Raw genomic sequence first — 17,528 nt, forward strand, 5'->3', positions numbered from 1 at the left:
CAGAACTTACCTGGGCAGCTGCGGGCTCTCTTCGTCCAGGCTCCTGGCCCGTGCCTGCAGCCTTTCTCCAAAACCGATCTCTCCCATTGGTTAACATTGGGCACCTGATGCTGTGTTGGCGCACTGCACCTGGCCTCCCAGTGCTGCTGAGGGTGTAATTTTGGTACTGCCTTGTGGCCCCCCCTTATGCTTACCTAAACCCCTGGAGATCGACCCCTGACAGCGCTTTACTCGCCTGTCAGAAGCGCATCTTAGTTCATCCGCTGTCTTCATTGATTAATATTGGGCACTCAATGCTGTGTTGGCACTCTGCACCGACCCCTTGCTGCTGAGGGTGTAAGTTTGGTGCTGCCTTGTGCCCCCCCACTCCCTATGCTTACTCCAGCCCCGGGTGATCGACCCATGACACCGCTTTACTCACACACCGCTTTACTCACCTGTGAGAAGCGCATCTTTGTTCACCCCCAGTCTCTATTGGTTAACATTAGGCATCCGACCCTGAAATTGACCTCTGCACCCAGCAGCCCATGTGCCGCTGTGGGAGTACTCTTGGTAGTGATTTGAAACTTGTTTGTTGTTGACCTAAAACCCCGAAGTCTGGATGGGTATTTGTGTACTTACCTATAAAACTGCATTCTTGCTTTCCTCCCATAGGATAACATTGAAAGAACTTTGAAAATTGCACTGTCTGTTTTTTTAAAGGGCAAAGTATTTGCTTGAAAGTTTACTTACCTGAAACATTTATATAATATATAAATTGGTGTCATATTTATTCGTTGTGTGTCTCATTTATTGCCCTGGAGTACAACCAATGCTTAGCTCTACCCTCTGATAAGCCTAACTGCTCGCCTACACTACCACAGAGGGAGTATTAGTTCTATCTACTTTTGCCTCTGCAATACCAATTGGGGATCCACTGGAATCTCTGTACAGTGTACTTCATTTTAGTGCACTACATAGAGACCCAGCTTCCTACAATGGTTAAAACAAAAATACTACTGCTGTTTTTTAAATTTTGGAAGTGCTTTGAGAAGCAAATTTTATTAATTCCATTTTCTCCACTTTGCAAAGATAAAATGATGGTTACGCACAGCTTTTCAACGCATGCCTTGAAGATCATACACACTCTAACACGCCATTCACTCATTACTTTTGTGTGCTTGATTTACAAAGTGCCATAGTGTACACTTGGTGCAGTCTCTCAGCTATATCAGAGTGCTTTGCTCATAGTTTTCTATTTAACATTCACCTCACCATATATTGATCCCCATCGTACGAAACAGTTATACAGTTATGTACTCCAGAGTTTGCAATCTTTCCCTTAAGCACATGAAAATGTTCCTTTTGCCTACATACCTGTTCTGGTTTCAGAAGTGACTGTCACACATTTATTGACCCTTTGAATAACAATATATAAAAGCCACTAACGTAAACTTGTATATCTAAAAACAACAAAAAAAAAAGCTAAAATCAGTTCATACATAATAATCCAAAATTACTTAACATAAAAATCACCTCTACATAGACCTTTCTATTTTGACCTTTAGGAAGATGAGTTTTGAGCTGAGCCACCAGTATCTTACTGAGTAAATGTGTGTGTGTTGTTTTTTTGTGGTAGCAGGAGTTTTTTCATTTGCCCTGCTTTTGCCCCACCACCACACGCTTCCCCTGAACTGCTCTGTATCAGTTTATTTTTTATTTTTCAGTCTTTAGATGAGCTGAGGAGATTGTTTAAGAACAGCAATTTTGGCTTTGTTTTTATTTAAGCTGGAAGGTAGACCGTTTCCTAACATGTGAAGAAAGGTGAGAAGTATGATGCTGAGGAGTAGAATGAGACACCATACCAGAGTCTGCTTGTTGTTGCGACTTGGGCTTCTTATTTTTTTTGCAGACTGCACTGCTGCACTTTCCTATTTGTTGAAGACAGGCTAGAGGAAGCAAATAAGTAATTTATCTTTGAGAGTTGTTTTGCGTGATGGAGTTACCTGGGTGGCTCTTGCTCAGAGAAGATTTTCGTCTTGAGTGGAGCTCAGGCCTCTTGTATGCCTTTACGCCCATACAAGTCCTACCCAGAGTTCTCAAGAAGATCAAGAACAACCGGACCGAAGTCATTCTTGTGGCTCTGGACTTGGCCCTGAGAGTCTACTATCCCGAGCCACTGAGCATGGCCATCGATCCTCTGATCAGGCTTCTCCTTCAGAAGGATCATCTGCCTCAGCAGCAGGGGAGAATTCTTCACCCAAACCGGTCTACTCTCCACCTTTTTGTGGGGAGATTGAGCAGCAGCAGTTGACAGCTTTGGACCTTCCTCCTGAAGTCTGTCAAGTCAATCTGGCAGACAGACGTCCCTCCCCCAAGGCAGTATACGGTTGATGTTGGAAGAAATTTGTGGTATGTTGTGGAGAAAAACATGTTGATCGTGTTGATGTGACAAAGTGGTACTTAGCACAAGGGACTCCCTTCTGCCGAAAGTTGTCTCCTCATTTTGTGTAGGCCAATCAGTCACACTACCTACCTTCTTCGCTCCTCCACATCCCTCAAAAGACAGAACGACTCCACTGTATGGACCTCAAAAGAGTGTTGTCATTCTGCCTTGACCGCACATGTGTGTTGGGTCACCTCTTTGTGGGATAGGTTGTTGCTGAAAAAGGCCATGCGGTGTAGAAGTGGAACATATCTAGATGGGTAGTGTTCTGCATTAAAATCTGCTATGTATGGCTAGGAAGAAACCTTCTGATGGCTTGCAAGCTCATTCCACCAGTGCTAAAGTTGCGACTACTGCGTTAGCGTGCAGAGTTCCAGTCCTGGACATCATCCAGGCAGCAACGTGGGCATTTCTGCCTACATTTACCAAACACTACTACCTGGGCAGTCGGGTCCGTAGGGATCGTCACTTTGCCCGTTCGGTCCTGCAGGACTTCCTTGTTTGAAATTGGCCCGCACACCCACCTCCAGGGTGTGTTGCTTGGGTTTCTATTTAGAGGTAAGGAATCTGCAGCTAGAAGTCTTTATCAGGTGAACAAGTTACTTTTCCTCAGTAACACCTTATCTGGTAGAGACTATATCTGGCTTCAGATTCCCTACTGACCCACGCACCCTCACTACTCTGCAAAGGTATTTCTAGGGATAGGGCTTACCCATTTCAGGGCCCTAGTTATTCACACTAGTGGTCAGTGCACTTCATGGCTCCACACTTCTGCAGTGGAAAGTCGTTAAAACTAACTACATCAGCGCACTTGGGTGGCACCTATATGGGTAGCGCAACATCACTTCCGGCACAGACATCGCACACGGAGGCGATAGATGCCATCTGACTGTGCACAGGGGTACTACTAATGAAAATCTTTCTGATCCAGTCTGACACCTGGGAAATTCAAAGGTAAGGAATCCGTAGCTAGATATAGTCTGTACTAGATAAGACATATACCACAGGTAAGTACCTTGTTTGCTACTATCTAACCCCCAAAAAGTGGCTATGCAAAGTATGTGAATCAATAATTGGACAAAGGTACATTTAATTGTAACAAGAAAGTATAATTTCTTTCGGAGAGGGACAGTATAGACTGAGAATGATTGTTTTCTCGTTTTCTCCTGTTGGCTTTCTGAATCTTGATAAAATGTGACTGCAATTGTTCAGAAATTTGCTATATATGGTTAGCTTATCATGATTAATTTAGTTTCTTGGCATTTACTGCTTTGCGTGTGAGGTAACAAATGTTACACTAAACCTGTTTAATGCACATGTGATAACTACAGAACAAAGCAACTTAGCTCCTTGGTCTTATTACAAAACTGCTCATATTGAGCAGAGATGTATTACACTCGAAGTGATCAAACAATATCAGTTTAAAGTATCTTTAAAACACTTAGATAAAGGCTATCTTTGCTTGTTGAAGTGACTGTTGGAACACCTTCTGCTGTGCACTCTACGAAAGAAGCTAATGCTACATCATATACACCCTCCACACTGGTTAATACAGCCGCAGTAGGTTTTATAGGTGGCATACCTCATGGTAACTCATAGAAAAGATATGAAGCATCAACATGGTTCTCTGAATACATGAATGAAATGCATTACTGTTTGGTCTCTGGTACAAACTAGGGCACACAAGTGAAACGTGATACAAACGTGTGACAGGCTGTACTGAGTTGGTTAGGACTACATGTTGTAGTTGCTACCTTATGCAAAACATGAGAATGTACAACAGAGTCCCTCTTAAAAAATAAAAAAAAACACATTTCTTATCACACTCACTTTATAGTTTCTTTGATGTGAAATAAGTTGTAAAAATTGACCTAAATCTCGTCTAATTTAATAGAATTATCTAAATAAGGTGCTTACTCCAGGTGCATGTAGACATTCTGATTTGTGTATTTGATTACTGATGAAACCAGTGCGGACACCTGCGAAAGAGGTTTTATCAAAACATTTTGCTTAACTTTTAACTGTTGGTATGAAATGGAGGTATGCACTGTTACACAATGGCTATTTTAGTTTGAGCTTTTATTCTCTATATTCCATGTAGGATTTCTAGAGAGACATTTTCGCATTTCATATTGTATTCTTGTCTGTAGAGCTTCTTAAAGCACAAAGATGCAAAACCTCTGCGTGATGTCCTTGCAGCAAACCCAAACCGCTTTATAACTCTGCTGCTACCTGGCGGCACTCAAACCACGGTTCGTCCGGGTTCACCCAGCACAAGCAACATGCGATTGGATCTCCAGTTTCAGGCAATTAAGGTATTTATTTATAATTTATCCTTGTTGCATTACTAGATTCTGTCATTCATGTGCTGGTAATGTGGCTCCTTTTTTTTTTTTTTTCACATTTTGCATGGTCTCTCAGCTGATGTTTTTTAAGCATGCTTTGAAATGTTGTCTTATTATTGTGCAATTTGTTTCATGGGTGATATGCTGTGCAGGTTTTGAATTTGATATTTTGAAGCACTCTGGGGTTTTGAGCTTAGTTCACTTTTTGAGTTGCTTCTTTGCGTAAGCTATGTTGTATGATTGTGTTCTTTTTGTTCTTTTGTGATCATTTTTGTGTTTTAGTGTTGTACTTGCAGTTTTTCTGCATGCTGGGGGTTTTACTGATTGTTTACGAGAAGTAATTTGGGGTTTTATAGTGCTCTGTGTGCATGTCAAAGTTAAGGGGTCAAGTGCAATTTGGTTTTACATTTGAAGGTTTTCCCACAATTCTTCAGTGTGTTTTTTTTTTTTTTACTCAAAGTTATTGTTGTGATCTTATATGTATCTTTTATATATTATATTAAATGTACTATTGCCATACAAGTTGGATTTTGGGGAGTTGGATATATAAGTATTCGCATGCAGAATAGCTTTTCAAGTAAAGTGGAAAAAATGGCTTTGTAAAAGTAGAATTTCCTTCCTATTGTTCTCTTTAACTACAGATGTGTACAAAAATATAAAATATTTTTTGAAAACTATTCAATTACAAAATGGCTTTAAACACACATACCGGGCTTGCTTCTTACAGCCATTCCCATTTCCCCATTTAAACTTTTATTGTCTTAAGTAGCTAAGCATTTCCACTGTTCCACAACCCAGCACCATCAGTGCCCCAAAGGTCTGTGTTCTGCACTTAGTTGGGTCACTAAACACTGCACTATGCCCTTACCACTTTTTTATGATAATTGATTTCAGGTAGCAGTCTTATTCTCAAAGTTTTTTAGAACTTCTGGTTCATACCAAAATGTTATTTTAATTAGGTTTCAAAATGACCTTTAGTTTTCCCTTACAGTTTTGTGTTTGGAGCCCCTGTTTCTTCAGACTGAAAACTATCAAGGATGTGTCTTTTTTAGGGCATTTTCATATGGTTCCCCTTGTATTTTCTTACTTCAGAGTTCTTTGAGGTGAGGAGAGGAAATGTATACAGCTATTGCTGGGCTGCAGGTCAGTGACCCTTTTGTTTCTGCACCCATATTCCACACCAAACAGAGAAGAGGGCATGTAGTGGATTTGCTCCTGTCTTTTTGCACTACATCTGCCAGATACCTTAGAAAATATTTATTTGACTATTCACTGAGAGTAACACCAATAAGGAGGGGAGCAAGTGTTGTAGTTGCTTGCATAGTAAACTATTGCCTGAGTTTTTAGTTGCCACAGAGCCAGTCCTCCATACAGTCATTTGTTAATGGGAGGTGCCAAGAGGCCTTTGAAAAGTCCACTTTTGCTTGTTGCCATCTCATCAGAATAAAAAAGGGTAATCGATTTGTAGGCTCCAAAAGGTATTGTGCTGACTGCTGCCACAACAAAAGATTTTTTTCAAGCACTATATGTGGGTGATTGAAAAGATAGTTATTTCATTCAGTTTTACGTGTTAAATTCTGTTGTGTTTCGGAAAAACGCCTCTACAGATTCAATGGGAAAGAGTCCCACATTGTGCTGCATACTTCTAACAGCAGAATTCCTGATATTTTGAATTCCTGTAGGTGACAGACTGAATCCAGAACTTTTCAAAACAACTGTGCCCACTGACATCAGTGCAGAGGGGTGTAGCACCTTTATTCAGCTATGAGTTGTGACTTCCTGCGATGGCTCAAGCTTTCTTTTGGTCCAGTGGTGCCACCCATTTCACGTGGGAGCTGCTGCTTTGAAAAGTTTTGAATCCAGTCTGGTGCCTGGGGACATTCAGAAGGATCAGTGGTTAGATAGGTGTATTCAAAGAGGTGTACCCGAAAGTAGCTTGTTCTTTAATAACTGTAGGAAGCTGGCTATCTGTGTAGCGTACCAATGTAGGGGTACACCATGCAGATAGTCCAGTCGACTTGGCTTGCAGAGCTTAAATTAGGAATCCCAAGTGCTCTTTTTGTTGTAGTGTGGGTGAGCAGTTTAGGCTGATCAGGGGTCGTGTTAAGCATTTGTTGAACACATACAGTCAATAAATTAGAAACACTCAAGAAGAAACTCTAGACTAATTTAGAAAAATAGCACAGATTTTTATATAAATTTAGACACAAGATCTACAGGATCAGGTAAGTACTTTGAGTTAGGGATTTTAAGATTTACAAAAAAATACAGCTGTCAGATTTGAGGCATGAACCTTGAACGCAGTAATGTTACCCTATAGGAAAAGCATGCACTGCACATGGTCACTTGCAAACAACTTACAGGACTGGACTTAAGGTAAGTAGGGGCCAAGGTCCTTAGAACAATCAGCAGTTTCAGGTTACCTGCCCTTGGGTGTCTGGGTGCAGAGGTGCTCCTAGTGGTGGTAGCCTCGGATGCTGCGTGTTGAAATCTATGGGAGCAGCACCTGTACTGGGTGACCAGTCTGGCTGAACGTGGCCTGGGGGCTGTGTCCTTGAGGGTCTCTGCTCTGCAGAGACACGGTTGGTTTCACTGATTGGGGGCTGGGGGGCTCAGGAGCGTAGGTGTTCTGTCCAACAGGTCCTTTAAGGTGCCCTCTGGGGGCCCGTCATAATCCAATACTGGCATTAATATGGATTTTTAAGGCAAGGTATTATTATTTTCCGTGGAGCCATCATGTAGCTGGGGTACTTGTGATGACCAGTGCCCAGTACATGTGCTTAAGATGGCTACCCAGTCACTTGCAATATCTAGTAATGGAACTAGAAAGCACAGGGGCATATCTGCTCCTGTAGATATGTCTTCCCATAAAAAATAATGCACCCTGCCTTTGGGCTTCAAGGCTTGCTGTAGGGGTGACTTATATATGTTGTATGCAGTGACTTTTGGCATGGCACGGAGTGAGGGTGCCACGTCTTATTTTCACTTAAGGTTTGCACCATGACACGCATCTGCAATGGCAGGCTTCAAACAATTTGTATGGGGTGTCCCTTAAGGTGGCACAATTCATGCTCCAGCACTTATGGACCTTCTTTTGTACCCATGCCCTAGGTACCAGGGGTACCATTTACTAGGGACTTGGGTGCTAAAGTGTGTGCCAATTTGGTTACAATGAGACCATTTTATCTTATTTTTATGGAAAGAGCACTGGGGCCTGTCTATTAGAGATCCAGTGCACATCAGTCGGAAAAAATAAGCACTAATGGCAAAAAGTAGGGGTGACCATGGCAAAATGTGGCACTTTCCTAACCTTAAATTATTTTTGTATGCATACTCCTGTTGATTGGGTGGGGGCACTCTCCAACCTTTTTTGTGCCAGCTGTTTTCCTCGGGGACCACTTGGGAAGGGCCCTTAATCCAACCGCGAAGGTCCTCTGTTAGCCTATGGGTCACCCAGACCAGTAATATCTCTTCACCCGGGCGCCTGGGTGGTTTTTAGTACTTACCTCTGGTATATCCTTACTCCCCTAGCCCTTAAGATTCTAACACGCTTACCTTGGTTGGGCACCTTCATTCTTATACCACTTTCTTTCTATATGGTTTGCCCCCCGCCCCAACCTCATAGAGATCAACGTATTCCTATGCTTTTCCTGCTTGTTATTTGCTGTGTATTGTGTGTAGATATCTCCAAGTGAAGATATACCAATGTTAGTACAGTCCTAGTTTTATATTATATGTGCAACATCTGGTGTGGTACTTTCTTGTGAACAGTTACTAAGTATTGTGGTATTGCAAGTGCTTTACACTCCTCCTTGATAAACTTTAGCTGCTCACCACAGCTACTTCTAGAGAGCTTTTGCTATCTGGGCACCTAAAGAAAATCCCTAAGGGTTGCCTGGACTCCTATAGGGTGCCACTCAATAGGTGCACACCATAAACTGAGCCTGCCTCGTACAGTAGGCACCGAAAACACAGTTCAGATCCTGCATCCAGCCATCTCCCGGTGCTGAGGACATCTTGAAGCCTTGGCTTCTGCCTTTGACAGTGCCTGCAGATCAAGAATCATAAACGCCCTCATAGCCTTCCTTGGCTCCGAAGCCTTCTTTGGCACCAAAAACCTACTTGGGTACAGTCCCTTCAAAACCCTTTTTAGCATTGAAATCAAACTCTGTGCCGGCTGCGTAAAAACCTTCATCTGTGCCTAAATGCCCGATGTCCGCAGCCTCCGGCGGCCAAGACCCGCCAATCTTGTAACAACTCCAAGAAGAGCTATATACCAGACAAAGGAGCATTATGACCAACTCTCAAACTGGCAAGTGGCTGACTCTGTGACCTCCAAAGCCTCAAGACCCACACCACCTAAAAGGAAGTTGACTTTTGAAGGAGCCCTTAACTCTGCTCCTGAGGCACCAGCTCCCTACCTCCTCGGCCACCACCACCTACCCTTCCTCCCCCACCCTTGCCTTGCTCGCCACCTCCTCCCCACCCGCTTCACCTTCGCACCTGCTGCTCCTATGTCAGTCACTACTGTATCCCCACATGTTGGCCTTGGGTGTGGGTAGTCCAGGCTCTTATCAAGACCCTTACGACACATATTTGGGATGATTGACAGACCCCCTGGAGACTCTGATCCTGATGTGTATACACCAGCACCGTCCCCTCCTGATGACACCACCTTGTACCATGTGGGTTTGCAAAGGACAGCCACTTACCGCAAGATGAAGATGCACAAATCACAGTAGGAGAAGGACTTTCTAGTGGAGATGATATACTCTACCCAGTTCTCCAAGCAGTTTCTCCCAATTTTAAAGGGGATGATAAAGTCCACTCCTGAAGTCTTGAAGAAGCCTGATGAGGCCAAGGTGATCACCCCATGGGTGGCCAAGAAATACAAAGCCTCGCCTCAGACCCAACATACATTAGGGGACAACTTCCACAAGATTCCCTGGCAGTGCATACAGCCCATAAGCTTGAAAATACTCAAGGCATGGTGATAAACCACTGTAGGATCTTTCTGACAAAGTTACTCCCACTTGTTGCCTGTTGTCAGTGTGTTTTGACTGTAGTACACTGGGACCCTGCTAACCAGGACCCCAATGTTAGTGTTTTCTCCCCTGCATTTAGTTAGTAAACTCCTTTTACACTCCACCGTTGGCATACTGGTGTACCCCTGTAAGTCCCTAGTATATGTTACTTTAGTACCCAGGGCATTGGTACACCAAGGGACCCCAATGGGCTGGCGCATGTATTATGCCACCCATGGGAGCCCATGCAAACAGTGACTATAAGCCTGCCACTGCAGCCTGTTTGAAATGGTGCCTGCACCTTTAACTCCAGATATAACTTTCCCTTTATATCATGGTCACTGCACTCTGACCCTATGTCACCCCTAAGGTAGGTCCTTCAGCCCAACGGCAGGGTGCATTATTTTAAGTGTGAAGGTGTCCTTCATGGACAAAGGCACCCCTGCAAACCCAGACCCCATTTTTTGGGTGTTGCAAGTGTGGGAAATTCATCTTAGTGTATGTAGTGGACACTGGTCATTTTGAGATGTCCGCCTCATAATGGCTTGACCCAATTTAGCCAGGTTTGGTATAAAAAATGTTGGAATCATGCAACTACACCGATTCCAGTGTTAGTTGCAAGATAACATTTACTGTGGGGGCTCCTTAGAGGATCCCCCCATATATCTCCCTGTGCAGCCTCGAAGGGTCTGCATGCAAGTCAATGCTACCGCTGACCCCGAGTCACTGTTCTGCCTTCCAGCTGCTGAGCTTAACTTTGGCAGGGGAAGGCAGAACAAAACATTTACTGTAGAGGAGAGGTGTTAACTCCTCTCCTAGAAATAGGTGTCTCTCAGCTAGAGTGGGGGTGCTTCTGGGTGCTATCAGACTGTTTGAAGGGCACATTTGGTGCCATCCTTGCATAAACCAGTTTACTCCAGTGCAGGAACCCCTGGCTTCCGCTCTGGTGCAAAACCACACAAAGGACGGAGGACACACCCCCTGTCCATCTCTTCTCCTAGGCAGAGCTCTGCCAGTTGGCTACTTGATTCTGCCATTTTGGAAACATGGTGGGCAGAGACCCCTGAGAGCATCTGACTGGATAGGCCAGGTAGATGGCGTCCCTGACCTCCTCTGAAAGGTGGATCACTACAGATCGTGACCAACCCCCTTTTAGGGTTCATTAAGGGCTCCCCGTGGATGGGTCCTCAGATTCATCAAGCAAGGCTCTCCAAGGAACACTCTGCAATACATCTGCTCCTGACCTGTGGAACCGCTGCTGGAAGTACTCTGTTTGCACATTAGAAACACAAAGGAATCTCCCTTGGAGCGAAGGAGTCACTCCCATGCATTCACAGGCACCTCAAGACGGGGGGGTGGGGGGGTGGGGGTGCCTGCTGTTCCACTGACATCGAAAGGCTCTGCTTCACAGGTGGTGGGTTTGTGGCTTCCTCAGGGTCCTACTTGTCTTCTGACCAACTTGGGAGACTGTTGGCCCCTGCCACTAGACTGTAGTCCTTGTGCACCCTGACTGTTGACTCTTCCTCCAGGAGATCTTTACGCATTAAGAAGCCCTGTCCTCCAACACTCTGCGACTCGAAAATCAGCCCCTGTTCTGCATCTCCTGCGACATGGGGCTTCTGTTTTGTTGTGCTGCTGAGGCCTCCTTGTGACTCCCTGTGTCCATTGCGTGTGGGTCACTCGTGGGGTCTCCAATGACTTCTGCTTACCTTGGTGCATGCTGAGGGCCAGCTTTGACTCCAGCTCAACGGTAGTCTCCTGGACCTTGCTGGTCCCCAAAAGTCTGCAAATAACTCTTCAGCTCCTGCTTGCATTTGCCAGTGCTTGTTGATGACCTGGCTGGTCACTGTCCCTCCTGCAGTCCGGTGACTGTTGAGGGGCAGCTCGTAGGTTACTCCTGGGATCTTCTGCAGCTCCTGGACCCCACAACTGGACTTCTACCTCCACCGACTTGCAGGAACTTCACCTCCAGGAGGGTGGACGTTGCCACCTGCAGCACTTGTGCACCTCCAAGGGTGCTGGATTCTGCCCTCTTCCTTTTCAGGTTGTCCACGTCCGGAATCTGTCCCTGGGTTACACTGGCATGGTCCACGGGTTGTGACAGCAACTGGACAATCCTAGGCTTCCACTGACTTCAGAAAGAGTCCTTTCTCCCCACTGCATCCAGGTCCCCTGGTGCAGGTACTCCAGTCGTCTGGGTATCCCCGGGTGGGGGCACTCCCCAACCTTCCTCCTGTCTGTTGGTTCCCTCTGGGTCCAATGGGTTAGAGTCCTGAATCACACGAACTCCAACCACTACTCCCTTTGTTAGTCTGTGGGACGACTGGGTGGGTAACTACCCTGCACCTGGTCGCTGGGGACACTTACTGTACATACCACTGATGTTTTCATCTGTCCCTAGCTAACTACCACACTTACCTTGGTCGGGTTCACTATTTTGCATTTCACTTATTTAGTATATGGTTTGCACCCCCCCTCACCCCCCCTTGTGTAGATATCTCCAAAGGAAGACATACCAATGCTAGTCTAGTAGTAGTGCTTTAATTGGGAATCCTTTGTTTTTGCAACACTGTGTGGTGGTTTTTCCTCCCCTCAGGCACTACTTATTCCCAGAACACCAGCCCATCCTTCAGGAGTCAGTAGATGCCAGCATATAGCGACTGGCTGATGGAGGATCAGTTGTCCATTCTCTGTGAGGAGGTTGTGGCTCTTATGGCCAAGGGATCCATAGAGAGGGTTCCGGTGCCAGAAGTAGCCTGTGGTTGTTATTCCTGGTAATTTCTGGTTCCCCAAAAGGACAAAGGTCTTTGTCCTATCCTAGACCTACGAGCCCTCAATCTCTTCCTCAAGAAGATCAAAATGCTCACGTCTGCCCTGGACCCAGGAGATTGGATTGTAGCATTAAACTTGCAGGACACTTATTACATATCCCTGTCTTGCCAGCCCTCAGATGTTACTTGTGGTTCATAGTAGGCCATAAGCACTTTAAATTCACCGTGCTTCCCTTTGGTCTTACCATTGCCCCTCAGGAGTTCACCAAGTTGATAGCGGTGGTTGCAGCTCTTCTGTAGAGATCATGGGTGTCCGTCTTCCTCTATCTCGATGACTGGCTGTTAATGGTGGGCTCGCCAAAGACTGTTGTCTCCCACCTTCTAACTACTGCAAACCTCCTGCATTCACTGGTGTTCACTATAAACGTTCCGAAGTCACACCAGTGGAGTACCTCTCAGACGCTTCCTTTCATCTGAGTTGTTCTGGAAGCAGTGAAGTTTTGGGCTAATCCTCCCGGGCGGCAATTCCAGGATATTCAGGCTATGATACCGATGTTTCAGCCTCTAGCCTTTATTTAGGTAAGACTGACTCTGCGACTGTTGGGACTCATGGTCTCCTGCACCCAGCTGGTTACACATGCCAGATGCATATGCGCCTTCTTCAGTGGGACCTGAAGTTCCACTGGTGGCAGCATTAGGAGAGTCTCTCTTACTTGGTCCAGATCTCAGAAGGAACAGCAACAGATAAGCAGTGGTGGTTCACAAACTGTAATTGGGTTGGAGTCAGATCCCTCTCCCTTTCCCAACCAGATCTGACAAATGTGTCGCTCCTGGAATGGGGGGACCAGTTGGGGGAGGTGGAAAACAAAAGAATCTGGTCTCCATTATAAGCAGGACACTACAACAACATGCTGGAGCTCTGTGCAATCCGACTGGCATTTAAAGCCTTTCTACTGCAGGAAGGATAGTGCAAGTGTTTATGGACAACACCACAGCCATGTGGTACTGCAACAAACAAACAAACAAGGAGGGAATGGGGTCGTGAGCCCTTTGCCAAGAAGCTCTGCACCACTAGACATGGCTGGAACAGCAGGGCATATCTCTGGTGGTTCAGCACCTGATGGAGTCTCTGAATGCCACAGCAGACAAACTCAACAGAAAAAGCCTAGTGGATCTTGAATGGCGTCTCCACCCTGAGGTGGCACAAGGTCTCTCTCAGATGTAGGGAGGAGAGCCTTGGTTAGATTTGTTCGCCGCTGCCTAGAACGTTCAGTGTCAGCAGTTTTGCGAACTGGAGTTTCCAAGTTGGCACTTTGAGATGCTTTTCGTCCCAAATGGAATTCAAAGTTCTCAAGAAGATCAGGAACGACTGGGCCCAAGTAATCCTTGTGGCTCAGGACTGTGCATGAAGAGTCTGGTATCCCGAGCTGTGGAGCATGTCCATCGATCCTTGGATCATACTGCCCCTTCAGGAAGACCTTCTGTCGCAGCAGCAGGCGAGGGTTCTTAACCTGAACCTGCCCACTGTGCGCCTTCCTTGCTAGATGATTTAGCGGCGGCAGTTGATAGCTTTTGACCTTCCTCCCTAAGTCTGTAACATTATCTTGGCAGCCAGGCATCCCTCCACCAAAACAATATACGCATGTCATTAGAAGAAATTTGTGGCATGGTGCACAGACAAGTCTGTAGACCCCCTTTCTGCCCCTCTCTTTGAGGGCCTGTCGTTCATTCTGTCCCTTGCCCAGCAGAGCTCTGCTTTGGGCACTCTTAAGGGCTATTTCTGTGGCATTTCTGTGGCAATTTCATTGCATAGTGAGCTGCATGCCTTATCATCTAAGCCATCCTATCTATATATCCATCCTGGCAAAGTAGTGCTTTGCACTAGGGCGGCTTTTCTTCCAAAGGTGGTCATGCCTTTTCAATTAGGCAAATCTGTCACCTTGCCTATTGTAGGAGATTGGCTCAGTTTATGGTGTACAGCTATCATGTGACACCCTATGCTGAGTCCAGGCAACTATTAGTGATAGTCTTTCGGTGCCTAGATGACTAAAGCTCTCTAGGGGTAGCTGTGGAGAGCAGATTAGGCTTATCAGGGAGGAGTGTAAAGCACTTACAGTACCACAGTAGTCAGGCAGTAACTGTTACACAAGAAAGAACCACTCTCCAGGGAGTGCAGAATTATTAGGCAAGTTGTATTTTTGAGGATTAATTTTATTATTGAACAACAACCATGTTCTCAATGAACCCAAAAAACTCATTAATATCAAAGCTGAATATTTTTGGAAGTAGTTTTTAGTTTGTTTTTAGTTTTAGCTATGTTAGGGGGATATCTGTGTGTGCAGGTGACTATTACTGTGCATAATTATTAGGCAACTTAACAAAAACAAATATATACCCATTTCAATTATTTATTATTACCAGTGAAACCAATATAACATCTCAACATTCACAAATATACATTTCTGACATTCAAAAACAAAACAAAAACAAATCAGTGACCAATATAGCCACCTTTCTTTGCAAGGACACTCAAAAGCCTGCCATCCATGGATTCTGTCAGTGTTTTGATCTGTTCACCATCAACATTGCGTGCAGCAGCAACCACAGCCTCCCAGACACTGTTCAGAGAGGTGTACTGTTTTCCCTCCTTGTAAATCTCACATTTGATGATGGACCACAGGTTCTCAATGGGGTTCAGATCAGGTGAACAAGGAGGCCATGTCATTAGATTTCCTTCTTTTATACCCTTTCTTGCCAGCCACGCTGTGGAGTACTTGGACGTGTGTGATGGAGCATTGTCCTGCATGAAAATCATGTTTTTCTTGAAGGATGCAGACTTCTTCCTGTACCACTGCTTGAAGAAGGTGTCTTCCAGGAACTGGCAGTAGGACTGGGAGTTGAGCTTGACTCCATCCTCAACCCGAAAAGGCCCCACAAGCTCATCTTTGATGATACCAGCCCAAACCAGTACTCCACCTCCACCTTGCTGGCGTCTGAGTCGGACTGGAGCTCTCTGCCCTTTACCAATCCAGCCACGGGCCCATCCATCTGGCCCATCAAGACTCACTCTCATTTCATCAGTCCATAAAACCTTAGAAAAATCAGTCTTGAGATATTTCTTGGCCCAGTCTTGACGTTTCAGCTTGTGTGTCTTGTTCAGTGGTGGTCGTCTTTCAGCCTTTCTTACCTTGGCCATGTCTCTGAGTATTGCACACCTTGTGCTTTTGGGCACTCCAGTGATATTGCAGCTCTGAAATATGGCCAAACTGGTTGCAAGTGGCATCGTGGCAGCTGCACGCTTGACTTTTCTCAGTTCATGGGCAGTTATTTTGCGCCTTGGTTTTTCCACACGCTTCTTGCGACCCTGTTGACTATTTTGAATGAAACGCTTGATTGTTCGATGATCACGCTTCAGAAGCTTTGCAATTTTAAGAGTGCTGCATCCCTCTGCAAGATATCTCACTATTTTTGACTTTTCTGAGCCTGTCAAGTCCTTCTTTTGACCCATTTTGCCAAAGGAAAGGAAGTTGCCTAATAATTATGCACACCTGATATAGGGTGTTGATGTCATTAGACCACACCCCTTCTCATTACAGAGATGCACATCACCTAATATGCTTGATTGGTAGTAGGCTTTCGAGCCTATACAGCTTGGAGTAAGACAACATGCATAAAGAGGATGATGTGGTCAAAATACTCATTTGCCTAATAATTCTGCACTCCCTGTAGGTGTTGGGAGAATAAAATATTCTTTATTACAACACTAAGATTATGCTAACATTGGTATATCTCCATACAAAATATACACTTAGTAACAAGCAGGAAAAGCATAGGAATACATTGAACCCAACCTAGGTAAGTGTTTTAGAATCCCAAGGGCTGTGGGAGTAATGATTTGCCATAAGAAAGTACTAAAAAGCTCACAGGCGCCCGGGTGCAGAGTTGTTATTTTGCTGGGTATCCCATAGGCTAACACAGGATTTTTATGCCATTTTTTCCGCAGTTGGATTTTTATAGATTCAGGACCCTTCCCAGTGGACCCAGAGGAAGCCAGTTGGCACAAAGAAGGTTGGAGAGTGTCCCCCTCCTGTGGATACCCAGAACACTGGAGTACCTACACCAGGGAGCTCAGGTGCATAAGGGTGAAGTGACATCAGAAACCCTTGTTTGAGACAGTGGAAATCTCAGTTGTCCAGCTATTGTTGTGACCCGTGGACCAGACTGGAGGACCCCCAAAAGTGGATTCCGAATGTGAAGAACCGGGAAAAAAAAGGGACAGTGTCCAGACCACTCAGAGATGTCTAGGTGGTGCAGGTAGGCAATGCACACCCTCTTGGAGGTGAAGTTTCTGTAAGACGGTGAAGGAATAAGTCCATCTGAGTCCTGGGGATGAAGGCGATCCTTTGAGTCACCTACAAGCTGTCCCACATCGATTGCCAGATTGCAGGAAAGTCAGTGGCTAGCAGGACCACCAACACGCCTTGACAAAAGCAAATAGTTGCTGCAAGGAAGATTGTAGGTTTTTGGGGACCAGCAAGGTCATAGTGATCCGAACTTTAGAGGGGAGTCAGGGCAGGCCTTCAGCAGGAAGAAAAGCCAGCCATAGTCGTAAGTGGCCCCACGAGAGACCCCCTGGCAGCAGCACAGGGAGTTTTCAGGGAGGTCTCAGCAGCATTACAAAACAGGAGTCTCACGTTGCAGGAGCTGCAGAGTGGAAAGTGGTCTTAAAGTTGCAGAGTGCTGGAGACTGGGGCTTCTTGGAACCTGAAGATCTCCTGGAGGAAGAGTCAACATTCCTTGACCAGAGCAACAGTTGCAGTGCACAAGGGTTCTGTTTCAGTGTCTGCAGCAAGGGCACACCGTCTTCCAAGTTGGTCCTGGAGAGGACCACAGAACCACCACCTGTGAGCAGAGCCTTTACGTTGTCCGCGGGTCAACAGGATCCACCAGCCGGTTGTTGTAG

At 45.4% G+C, this 17,528-nt stretch overlaps 1 protein-coding gene across 3 annotated transcripts in view; it reads left to right on the forward strand.

Annotated features, from left to right (window-relative positions):
* The window catches only part of TRRAP (transformation/transcription domain associated protein), a 1,102,174-nt gene that overhangs the window by 509,957 nt on the left and 574,689 nt on the right, over positions 1-17,528 (forward strand). For all 3 annotated transcript variants that reach the window (XM_069209830.1, XM_069209829.1, XM_069209828.1), the window contains one exon: positions 4,576-4,740. In XM_069209830.1, coding sequence (XP_069065931.1) covers positions 4,576-4,740 — 165 coding nt within the window. The remainder of the gene's footprint in view (positions 1-4,575; positions 4,741-17,528) is intronic.

Source organism: Pleurodeles waltl, chromosome 10, assembly GCF_031143425.1.
Source record: "Pleurodeles waltl isolate 20211129_DDA chromosome 10, aPleWal1.hap1.20221129, whole genome shotgun sequence".
Lineage (NCBI taxonomy): Eukaryota > Metazoa > Chordata > Amphibia > Caudata > Salamandridae > Pleurodeles > Pleurodeles waltl.